The sequence below is a fragment of the Eupeodes corollae genome, chromosome 2 (genome assembly GCF_945859685.1).
Source record: "Eupeodes corollae chromosome 2, idEupCoro1.1, whole genome shotgun sequence".
Classification (NCBI taxonomy): Eukaryota; Metazoa; Arthropoda; class Insecta; order Diptera; family Syrphidae; genus Eupeodes; species Eupeodes corollae.
This window is the reverse complement of record NC_079148.1, coordinates 8,655,987-8,668,161: the sequence shown is the minus strand read 5'-3', so window position 1 is coordinate 8,668,161 and position 12,175 is coordinate 8,655,987. Positions and strand designations below refer to the sequence as shown.

At 37.8% G+C, this 12,175-nt stretch overlaps 1 protein-coding gene across 1 annotated transcript; it reads right to left on the bottom strand.

Moving 5' to 3' along the window:
• Positions 1–7,460: 7,460 nt before the first annotated feature.
• Positions 7,461–10,046, bottom strand: LOC129947649 (NEDD8 ultimate buster 1). The gene is made up of 8 exons (XM_056058282.1): positions 9,731–10,046; positions 9,544–9,667; positions 9,284–9,484; positions 9,083–9,228; positions 8,788–9,030; positions 8,129–8,689; positions 7,982–8,068; positions 7,461–7,925 (listed from the first exon to the last, which is right to left on the bottom strand). The coding sequence occupies exons 1-8, from the start codon at positions 9,851–9,853 to the stop codon at positions 7,560–7,562; spliced, it is 1,851 nt and encodes a 616-aa protein (XP_055914257.1). The 5' UTR covers positions 9,854–10,046; the 3' UTR covers positions 7,461–7,559.
• Between the last annotated feature and the right edge of the window lie 2,129 nt (positions 10,047–12,175).

The following is a 12,175-nucleotide window of genomic DNA, read 5'->3' as shown; positions in this document are numbered from 1 at the left end:
AGTAAGATTATTGCACTTGATATTTCAAAGGCAGTTTGGCATCAAGGTTTCTTAGCGAAAATGCGTGCTTCTGGTATCGATGAATTTCTTCTTTCTTCGACCGACAAAATAGCTTTCGTAGCCACTGGTAATCACATGGTTCATCTCACCGAACAGTGGAACAAATCTAAACATCGTTTTGGAGAAAGTAAGATTATTGCACTTGATATTTCAAAGGCAGTTTGGTATCAAGGTCTCTTAGCGAAAATGCGTGCTTCTGGTATCGATGAATCTCTTCTTTGTTAGGTTAGAAATTACCTTTCGGACCGTTTAATTCAAGTATTATTGGACGGGTTCAAATCTAATATTATTATAATAATATCAACCACATCTTGTGAACTCCTATGGGCAGCTTGATGTTCCCGGATTTTCCAAGCATGACTTAACTATCGCTTTTTATAACATTAACCTAAATCCGACCTCAGAAACAGAAAGCATTTCATTCAGGAATTTCAATGCAATCGATATGCAATCATTGGTAACAAGTATATATATAACTCTAATGTAGAAAATATATACTATATCTCAGACGTAGATAGGCAAGTTTATTTCTTTACTAACAAAATTAATGACCTTTTTGACACCTATGTGCCAATTAAAAACGTGCGAATCAAAAACCCTGAAATAGGATAGTACACTAGTTACATTGATAAACTTCAAGTTACCACTGTTGTTCATGCAGTACAAAACGTTAAGAAATGCAGTGAATATTCAAATCAGAAATTCCAAGCGAAGATTTTTTGCGTCGAGATTTAACAATGTTTCTTCCAAAAAACTGTGGAAGAACGTAAAATCTCTTGGTATTACGACGAAACAAAAGATTGCTGAGGATGACTGTGATGTAAATGAACTAAACAAACAGTTCGTAAGTTCTGTTTCTGACACAAATAATGGTGTTGCGTTTGACACAAACTTTGAAAGAAGTAATGAGCTTCTCTCAAGTTTCAGTTTTAAAAGAGTTTTTGAAGTTGAGGTATTTAAGGCCGTAAAAGACATAAAATTGAACGCTATTCGACTAGACAATATGCATCCTAAGTTTGTAAAAATTATTCTTATACTTTTATATCTCCTTTCTTGACACATATCTTTAATTCAATATTAACAAAGTCCTGTTTCCCGGCACTATGGAAAGCTTCAAAAATATTGCCAATTCTTAAAAAGTCAAATTCGCAACAAGAAGAATACCGTCCAATTTCTATCCTACCATTAATTTCAAAAGCGTTCGAAAATTCTTTGAAACACGGAATTTAATTACACCGATGCAATCTGGCTTTAGACCGAAACACAGCTGTACGACTGCGCTTCTTAAGATAAGCGACGACATGCGACAACAAATCGATAATAATAAAGTCAGAACTCTGGTTCTCCTTGATTTCTCTAAGGCGTTCGACATTGTTTCACATACAATTCTTCTGAAAAAAACTGAATTCTTTCTTCTTCTTTGAAAACTCAGCCTTAACCCTCATAGCACAGTATCTAAGCCATCGAACTCAGGCTGTTTTTGCTAACTCTAGGCTGTCGGATTCCCTCCCTACCTCTAATGGTGTGCCCCAGGGATCGATTTTGGGACCACTCTTATTCACACTTTTCAATAATGAGCTTCCACTCAAGCATTGCAAAATTTATATGTATGCTGACGACGTTTAAATTCATTTGATGTGTATATAAACCAGTGGTCCAGGGAGAATCATCTTAAACTTAACCCTAAGAAATGTCAGGCAATCGTCATCAGTAACACTGCAATAGATACTTCTTATTTCCCTAGTATTGAACTTGAGGGGGAAACGTTAAGCTACGTTAGAACAGTTAAGAATCTTGGGATTGTTTTTAACCATAAACTTACATGGGACGATCACTTGACTTGTGCCGTTGGTCGAATATATGCTGCTTTGCGGGTTTTATATATATCTGCCATTGTCTTCCAGTTTCAACAAAAATGACTATAGCAAAATCTCTTGTCCTACCAATACTTTTCTATGGCAGTCCCATTTTCTGTGCCCTTGACAGCGCTAATAAATGAAAACTTCAAGTCGCGTTTTATAATGTTGTTCGCTTTATTTATGACTTGCGACGGTTCGATCATGTTTCGATGCAAGCAAGTAGTGTTTTCAACATGACCTTCAACAACTACATAAACTATCAAACTTTGACATTTCTTTTTAGACTTATTATACTAGATCTCCTGAATATCTATACGAAAGGCTTAGGTTCCCAGTATCACTAAGAAGTAATGTTCTAATTGTCCCTTCCTTCAAATTCAGAAATTCAAAACAACAGTTCTTTGTACACGCTGTTGCCCTGTGGAACTCCTTGCCTGCTAACCTGAGAGGGATACACAGCAGCACTCGTTTTGAGAACTCTTTAAAGAACTTATACAAATGCTGAAAATGTTTCCAAAATAAAAATCACTTTGTCTTAGAATTTAAAAATGTATGTTATTTAATTTTTCAACATGACAAAAACAAATTTCTCTTAACTTCAAGCAAATTGTAAATTTAGCATACTAATTTGATTCCTCTTTTAATTTGATAAAATTTAAATCTGAACATAATAAGTATTAAAAATAAGACTCTATGTTTTAAAATGCTTAATGATAATAAATAAATAAAAACACAAAATAAAATGCATTTCTCAAAACTGTGAACTCATAGCATTTAAGGATTTTCAAGAATTCGTATAGAGTCAAATGAAGACTCACAATTCATCGTATAACTACTAATGAAAATTTCGAGAAGACATTTATAAGTTTTGTGCTAAAAAAAGCTAAGCGTGAAAAAACAACAATCATAGATTTTTAAACGCTTTTAAAGAGTATTTTTTCGGAAATTTGAATTGTGATGGAGACAATTCAAGGATTAAATTCGAATTCAGAACAACAAAATCATTTGAAAAATTATTATTGAATCTTGCACCAGAATACAAAATTTAATTTTGATAATAAATAAATACAAATACAAATACAAACACAAATACAAATTTACAAAATAAACACTGATGTGCCCCAGGGCTCCGTTTTGTCTCCGACGCTCTTCCTTACTTTTATAAATGATCTTTTGTCTGAAACTTCTAACATCTAACCCAGTAAATTGTTTAGCGGATGACAGTACTCTCAGCTTTTCATATTCGTTTTTAGATTCTCATCCTTGTTCTTCGGTTTTGGATTACCAACGGCAGCTCATTAAATTCTGATCTTGACAGCATTGTTCATTGGGGAATAAAAACCGTGTAGAATTTAATGCTTCAAAAACTCAATGCTGTCTACTGTCACAAAAGCTTTACCCTCCCCAAATGCCACTTTCCATGAGTGGTGCTTGCATCGAGGAGACTGAACAACTATCAGTCCAAGGTATGTGCATCACAAACCACTTGTTGTTGAGTGATCACATATTTGACATCGCCAAAAATGCTGCTAAGTGTTTAGATTTTCTCCGACGATGCAAAAAGTTTTTACCCCTTCTGAACTGGCTATAATTTACAAAGGTTTTAGTAGTCCAAAACTTGAGTTTAACTCTCATATTTGGGGTAGTGCTCCAATAACGTACTTGAGTCTTCTTGATAGAATTGAAAAAAGAGCTTTAAAAATTATTGGAGATCGTTACCTTACCGAGATATTTGCTTCTCTTGAACACCGCCGCAAGGTCTAATGTCTGTCATTGTTTTATCGCTATTTTTATAAACAATTCTCTATTGAAAAAGCCAGTTGGATTCCACTCCTTAAACAATTCAACCGTAATGCCCGTACTGCTAGGAATTTTCATCAGTTTACCCTCGAGCCAAATTTCGGACGTACTGTTAAGTACAGAGATTATTTCTTTAGCCGCACTACACGAATGTGGAATGCTTTACCAAGCTCAATATTTCCCACTCATTACAATGTGCAAACATTCAAACCCATGCAACAGATTCTCCTTTCTAATCCTATCCTCCTTTCCTAATTGCTCGCACTGTGTTTAATCATTATAAGGGTATTCATAACCCCTTTAGTGCGCGCACAAAATAAAAAAAAGTATTTATTGCAGACTTAGAAGTTGCAATGCTGTTTTGGTATGGATCTTTTCATGGATTTTTGTTTTTATTTAAATTGTTTACCATTTTCAGCAGATAAGGTTGAAAAAAATGGTGGACGTTTTTCCAATTAAAGGAGATTATTTTTTTATCAACGATTGTGGAAGAAGTACTTTCCCTGCTTTTTGAGCCATCAATAAAGAGAAAAGTCAAATTGTTGACAATAATAGATTCCATAAAATTAGATTCATAGAATACAAGTATTTTTTCTACAATTCCTGATGACACAAATCCTTTTCTTTCGATAGATCTTTTTATTATACTAGTCCTAAATGACTCTAATTGACAAGTTATATGATCATTGTGAAGAGGTGAAGAGATTGAATGTAAGATTTTACACATTTTCCATAAATAACGAGTTCATAATCAATTTTTGATTATTTAGAAGAACTAAGCATGAACTTGAATGTTGAGCTGAGCACAGAAAAAGTGCTTGGAATGTGGTGGTGCACTCCTCTGGATAGCCTTACTTTTAAGATCACCTCAGATCGAAATCAAAGACAAATTCTCTTTGATTCTAAGCGCCCAACTAAGCGTGAAGTGCTAAGGGTGATGATGACAATATTCGATCCCCTTGGCCTCATAGCATGCCTTCTCATGTATGTCAAGATCCTGCTGCAAGAAATCTGGCGCTCTAAAATCGATTGGGACGACGAAATTAAGGATGAGGAGTATCACAAATGGCTTGAATGGACATAATCATCTTTCCAAGATTGAAGAGCTACGTATTCCCAGATGTTATGTCTCATCCGATTGGGGGTCTGAAATTCAACTGCACATCTTTGTTGACGCAAGCGAAAACGGTTTTGCGGCTGTGGCGTACATTAGAAATTTGAAGAACGAACTGACGGAGACAGCACTCATAGGAGCAAAAACTCGAGTCGCCCCTCTTAAAGCACTTACAATTCCACGACTGGAGTTACAGGCGGCACTTCTCGGAGCACGCTTTGCTAAAAGTATTATAGACTCGAACGGAATCACTTTCAAGAGTCGATATTTCTGGTCAGACTCCAAGACTGTTCTCTGTTGGCTCCGTTTGGACCACCGAAGATACCGACAGTACGTTACATTCAGGGTGAGTGAGATTTTGGAGCTCACTGATGTAACAGAATGGAGATGGATCCCCACACACATGAATGTCGCCGATGAAGCCACGAAATGGCAAAGGCCGCCGAAACTCAAATCAACCAGTAGATGGTTCAACGGACCAACTTTCTTGAAATCAATCATAGACGAGTGGCCACAAGAGGTGATTGTGGGCTCTACAATCGAATAGTTGAAAACACATTTCGTATCAGTTCACAATATTGCCCAAGGAAACATCTTTCGGTCACACGAAATATCCACCTGGCGAAAATTGCTGAGGATCACCGCGTATGCCCTGCGTTTTGTTAACAATACATCAACCAGAAGGAATAAAACACTCAAAGTGAGCGGCCCCCTATTAAGAAGTGAACTACAGTCAGCCGAAAATGCATTCGTGAAAGAGGCACAAAAATGTGTAAATATACGCCGAAAAAATTGCAGATCTAACAATGAACCGTGGTGTTGAACGAAGTAGCCCACTTTTTAACCTTAACCCATTTTTGGATGAAAACCATCTTATACGAGCTAATGGACGCATTTCTCTAAAACAAGAACTCAATCAAGATCTCAGACTGCCTGTAATTCTTCCAAGATACCATCGAATTAAGGTGCTAATTATCGAAGATGTTCACTGCCATTTTAACCATCAAAGTGATGAAACAGTCGTCAACACTCTTCGTCAGAAATTCTATATATCTCAACTGCGATCCACTCTCAAAGCTATTAAGAAATTATGGCCACGCTGCAAAATAAACAAAGCACGGCCGCACTTCCTCAAGCGAGACTAGCTTCGTTCTGCCGACCCTTCTCATATGTTGGCGTGGACTACTTCGGCCCCTTTTGTGTCACCGTAGGGCGAAGAACGGAAAAGCGATGGGGAGTTCTTCTAACCTGCCTCACCGTTAGAGCGGTTCACATAGAAGTTGCTCATACGCTGACAACGGACTCTTGCATCCTTTGCCTTCGTAATTTCATAGCCAGAAGAGGTACACCGATTGAGTTTCACAGCGATAATGGTACCAATTTTTGCGTGGCTGAACGAGAGCTGAGAGAAGCCGCAGCCAGTATTCGGAAAGATAAACTGATGGAAACCTTCACCACCACAATAACTCAGTGGAAGTTCATACCCCCTAGCTCGCCACATATGGGCGGTAGCTGGGAGCGGCTAGTACGATCTATTAAAAATGTTCTCTACTCTATTATGCCATCAAGAAACCCAAACGATAAACTCCTTCGCTCTATGTTAATAGAATCTGAGAACATAGTGAACTCACGACCGTTGACATATATTCCAATAGATCCAACCAATCCGGAAGCTCTAACTCCTAACCATTTTCTGTTAGGATCGCAATGTGGGTCAAAATCATTAGCACAATTCGACGATGACGCAACAGTACTGCGAAAAAATTGGCTCATCTCACAACAGTTTGCGGACCGTTTCTGGAAGCGCTGGATAGCAGAATACCTACCTACGCTTACCAGACGAACAAAATGGCTCACTCCGGCAAAACCCTTAGAAGTGGGAGACTTAGTCCTTATTGTGGACCCAACTAATCCCAGGAATAGCTGGCCGAAAGGGCGAATAGTAAACGTGAAAAGATCATCCAAAGATAATCAAGTACGAAGCGCTTTCGTACAGACGGCGAATGGGGTGTATGAAAGATCCGCAGTCAAGCTAGCTGTCCTCGACATCAAGACGCCCCCTACCACTTGCCCAGGAGAAACTACCGAGGGGGAGTGTTGAGGGGGATGTGTACACATCCTAAAAAAGAATTGTAGTTACTCCAACCGAGTGTAAGATGGAGCTATAATCTGTTCATACCAACATTCAATCATCAAACAAACTATAATTCAACATTTTAATAATAACGTCCTTTTTTCTGGTTTGATTGAATGTTGGTACGAGGGGAATATAGCTTCGCCATTTTTGTAAGCCACGAGGCAAGTTTCTTCTAGACTTACAAATTTAACTTTTGCCGGCCACTTGGTGGCTATTTACCATAAATTAGACTAAGTAAGTAAGACCATTATTGAACCCATATATGTATTAATACTTATTTCTTTGAAATAAAGGATTTGTAACCTAACGAAAAAATACCAAGTTTGTATTTCTACTGCGTTCACAAATAAGTCTTTGCTGTGACTAAATTGTCACAACAGACATTATAACGTGGATTAATGAGTAGCTATGAGTCAAACTATTTTTAGAAGCTAAATATATCACAAATAAAATTAAAATAAATAAATACTTCATTTAATAAAAATGATGATTTCAAATTATAAAAATATATTTTATTTCTTAACGCAACAAAAATAAGAAGTAAAAATGTTAAGCACATTTTCATGCACATTTATATAAAACAAATCTTTTACTGCTCTAAAAAAAGTTTATATTCGGCAAGAATTTGCTCCTCTTGTATCAAGGACAAATCCAAATATTCATTTTCATTGGCAGATATATCTTCATTGAAACGATTATACGCACTCATCGAATCGATTTCTTTTTGAGCTCTCTTCAAAAACTTTCCCATAACTGTTGAATCATCGCTTACAGCTCCTCCTGTTGAAGTAGATGCTCCTCCTGTGTAAGTTCTGACTAACTGCTCTATTGTATTACTTAGATCACTTTGATTTTTAAATGTTTTCAAAAGGAAATCTATTGCTTTTTCGGGATTATTTGTTGTAGACTCGAGAGCTAATCGAACTGTTTGTTCGTCAAAACCCATGTTTTTAAGCTAAAAATAAAAACAAAACAAGTAAAAATAAGACTTTAAAGTATTTCCAAACTCACTTCATTGAACAATGTTTCATCGATTGATTGAGGAGTGGCGGGCAAGTCTCTAACTAATGCCTCAGAATTGGTTTGCAACATGTCCAACTGAAATGAGTAGAAAATTCATGAGATCTTCCTTCAAAAACCTGCAAATAAAATACTTACAGCCTTTGTAAGATCATTATCGGCCATTTTCAATGCCACCACAACTAACTCTTGTTCAAACCCCATCTCAACCAATGAACACACACTTCGTGGATTTACCCAACTTTCAGTTTCAGTTCCCCCTGAATTCCTCGACTCACCGAGTTTTTCATTTATTTTTCGCTCTTTTTTAGACTTTTTGCGAGCTTCAGCGATTTTATTCTTTCGATCGTATATAAAATTAATGGCTTGGCTGAGATCTCCTTTACAAGCTCGTAAACCTGTCCTCGCCTCGACTGGATCGAAGCCCATCTCAACTAATTGCTCTACGCTGCTATCGTCAACTTTTAATTTTTTGAGTTCTGATTGAGCAAGATCGAGTTTCTCGTAGGCTTCATTGCGTCGATTTTGATGGAACAACAAAACACCCTGTAGCAAATGCAGACGCATTATAAGAGCCCTCTCTGGACACGAATCACCTTTGAGATTAATCAAACGACTTAGATCCTTGCCGTAGCTGCGATGGAAGCTCTTCTCACAGATTTCCAAACGACGTTGGGCATCTGGCAGTTGAGTAAGATTCTAATTTAGAAAAAAGGATAGAAAATAAAAGCTCAAGGTGATGTTAATGCACTTAAGGCCAGGAGAAATTTGCAACAACAAATCAGAGGAAGGAATACCTTGAGACAAAGATAACACCAAACAATATCCAAATTAACAAGAGCATAATTATCGACTGATTCTAGGAAACTGGAATTGCATGTGGTGAACTTTTCGTCAGCCTCGAGGAGTAAGATGAGAGCTTCATCATATTGATTGCGCTTTACAGCTGCCCGAGCCTTCTCGCAATAACCCATGGCCATGAGAAGAGCTTTGTTTTCGTCTGGTGGAAGAAAAACTGGATTTCCATCTTGATCTTCCATCTAAAAAATAATTTTAAGTCTCAATTAATTGAGGAGAAAACCTTGTTCCAACCTCAAATAAACGATTTCCAGAGTTCACAATGGCCTCGACGTCTTCTTTGATTTTTCTTATACGATCGTACATTGCTTCTTGAGAGTTGAGAGCGCCTTTCTCCACTCCACTTATGATTGTCATTAGTTGCTGATTATTTTTTATTCCTGAATATAAATAAAAGCGAATATTTTTGGAAGGACTTATATTTTCGATTCTCACCTTGGACTTCGAGGATAACTTTAGGATTGACAATTTTGCCTGCGGATATAATTTTAATGCGTGCAGGATCATTGACTTGTATTTTTTCGGCAATTTTCCTCTGAAGCTCCTCACCAAGATCTGAGAGGGAACATTTGACTTCGAAAACGTTCTCAGTGCCTTCGGTGTTGTTCACACGACGGACACTGAATGTGGCCAAGCCTGGAATGCAAATGAAATCACACAAAATTTTTGTCATAAGCTCTATAGATCTTTTTTACCAGTTTCCTCGAACTCCTTACGTGATGCCAGTTTTCGTAGAGCTCCGTCTTGCAGCTCACTCAAGGCTGATTTACAATTTGAAACCGAAACTCCAAGGTTTCTACTGAATTCTTCAGCAAGTTTCTAATAGGACAAAAGAGGAGAATAGATGCGTCTTTTAGTGAAATTGAGGAGACATTTATTTACCTCTAACTCAGATTCCACAACTCCGATGTCTTCATAGTAGTACGGTCCAAGCCATAGTTTTATTTGTTGTTCCTGGAGTCGGGCTCGAACTTGGATAATTATATTATCAATATGATTTGGCATTTTTCGTTGTTGTTGTTGTTTTACTTAAGATAAAACACTTCTCGCTGAGAAGCTTTGTCAAATTATTGAAATTGTGAAATTGTGCAGCTGAGTATCTACGTGTATTTTTGGAAAACTAATGGCCCATTGTTCAATATTTCAATATACTTGGAAATTAAACAAAAAACATATGATTATTGTTCTTGAATAGACGATGTAAACATCGGGGGTAAAAGTGAAAGTTGATGAGTGACAGAAACAACAGTCGGTTAGGTAGTTTAATCAATCGATGTCAAATCTTGTACAGTAAAGATAGAAATGTATTCAACTCCAATTAAAAAAAAAAAATGGAAGATGCAACGAAATTGGGATATATTTTGAATTAGATATGTTTTTTTTTCGGTGTAGGCTTTTTATAAAAAACCTATTTTACTATCATGGAGACATTTTGTTTTAATGTTAAATGTACCCACAATATTGCGGAGATATTGGAGATTTAATGTACAAAAGTTAAATCAAAAAATGTCGCTGTGTGTTAACAACAACCTTGGCTACTCTGTAATTCTTAAGTAATTAGAATCAATTCCAAATCATACCCTAACTACAATTCGACAGAATCTTCCAGATTTCTATACCTTCCCAATCTCTCTGAGAGGATAGTGCATTCCTGGAAGACGAATCAGTCCACTTTTACACAGATTGATCAAAAACAAATGAAGGGGTTGATGGAGGTTTGACATCTGAACTACTGAAGCGACTGCTTCGAGGTTGCTTTGAATGGCACTTCCAATATGACATTTCTAAAATGGGTCTTCTGTCATTAGCAGCTGTTATTTTTTCTCAAAATAAAAAAATATGGGTTTTGAAATCGAAAAAAAAATAATTTATCGCGGAAGAAGCTTACACAGCCTATAATAACCAATGTTGTTGATTGACTTTTTTAAAGCTGTCAGACAAAGAAAATGTTCAGCAAATTTGAACTAGAGCTTCCGTATGGAGTCACATTACGTAACATTACGTTCACTGAACATCTTTATTTTCAACCTGGTATTGTCGTGGTATTGTCGTGGATCTGAAGGAGTCTTTCTCTGAGGTCATCAATGTAGTCGTCTTCGGCTTACGGGTCCGACGTGGGACATCCAAATTTTATTTCGCTCAGCAGTCTGATGTTCCTTCCCATCAAAATATCAGACGGTGTATGGCCAGTTGAGCTATGTTTTGTACTTCGATACGCCGTCAAAACAGATGTTCCTTCAGGGTGCGGTTAAATTGTTCGACAATGCCATCAGATTATGGGTGAAGTGGTGTTGTTCTTGTCTTCTTGATATCAAAAAGCCCACAAACTTCCTGAAATATGTTTGATTCAGTAAAATTGTTGTCAAACCTTTTCTAGCGTCATGTTCACTCCTAGATGGCATCCTGAAACTCCACCATGCAACTCTCGCAGAACGTCCATAACCTATGATCTCGGTAAGACTAGCTGCATTTCATAAGACTATCCATCTGCTGATTCCCATTTACGTCGAATTACACCCTCTTGGACATGAAACGAGTCCCACTGTACCCAATAGGCCTTCAGTGTCTGACTTCTACCGGAGATATCAGTCCATTCTGGTTTTTCCTGGTGTTCCTTCCAAGCGAGGATGGGTTCGATATCTGAGTCTTCTTGTTGAGCCTTCCTCAACTCGTCGTTTCTCCAGCCATAAAAGGGATCGGCTATGGTTCGTTGGACAGTAACCACTTCTTTTCCTTCTTCACGGTCTGCTATTGTTGTCACTTTTCGTTTGGTAAACCTGGATGTCGTTCCTGGGGTCATCGGTACAAGAAACCAGCTTCCGCCCCTTAAAGTTGGTTCTTATTCGTTCTCCTGGGTGGGAAACAACTTCGGAAGCAATGTTGTTGGTGTTACTTTGACCAGTTGAATACTTTCTGTTTCCAAAGTGTTGCCATGTGGTTCCTTCTCGCGGTAATCTGCACTGTCGCTGTAGATACCCAGTCTTATTGCAGTTCCAGCATCGTGCTGGTCCGCCTTGCTGACGCCTTTCCACAGTAGTCTTCTGACAAGAGCATTCTTGGACTTCTAATTTTCTTACTCGATGCACGTTTTGAGAAGCTTGTTCTGCAGCTTCCATCGTCAGAGCGAAAGCCAATGCTTCTGGTAGTGTTCGCTTTCCGGAAGTGCATATAGCCCTTTGAAGATTTATATCGCCCACAGCTCTCACAAAGGCTTCAGCAAGTTGATTTCTTATCTCGTTACCAGCTGTTGGATATGCCAGGTGAACCAATCGCTCGATATCTGCCTGAAGCTGCTGCAGTGTTTCACCTCTTTTCTGTGTCCTATTG

What these genes read in the sequence shown, in the direction of transcription:
- LOC129947649 (XM_056058282.1), bottom strand. Translation starts at nt 9,853, where the DNA reads ATGCCAAATCATATTGATAATATAATTATCCAAGTTCGAGCCCGACTC. An exon ending in TTGTGGAATCTGAGTTAGAG is followed by an intron (nt 9,668 to 9,730) that starts GTAAATAAATGT and finishes TTGTCCTATTAG; the next exon opens with AAACTTGCTGAAGAATTCAG. An exon ending in AGTTATCCTCGAAGTCCAAG is followed by an intron (nt 9,229 to 9,283) that starts GTGAGAATCGAA and finishes ATTTATATTCAG; the next exon opens with GAATAAAAAATAATCAGCAA.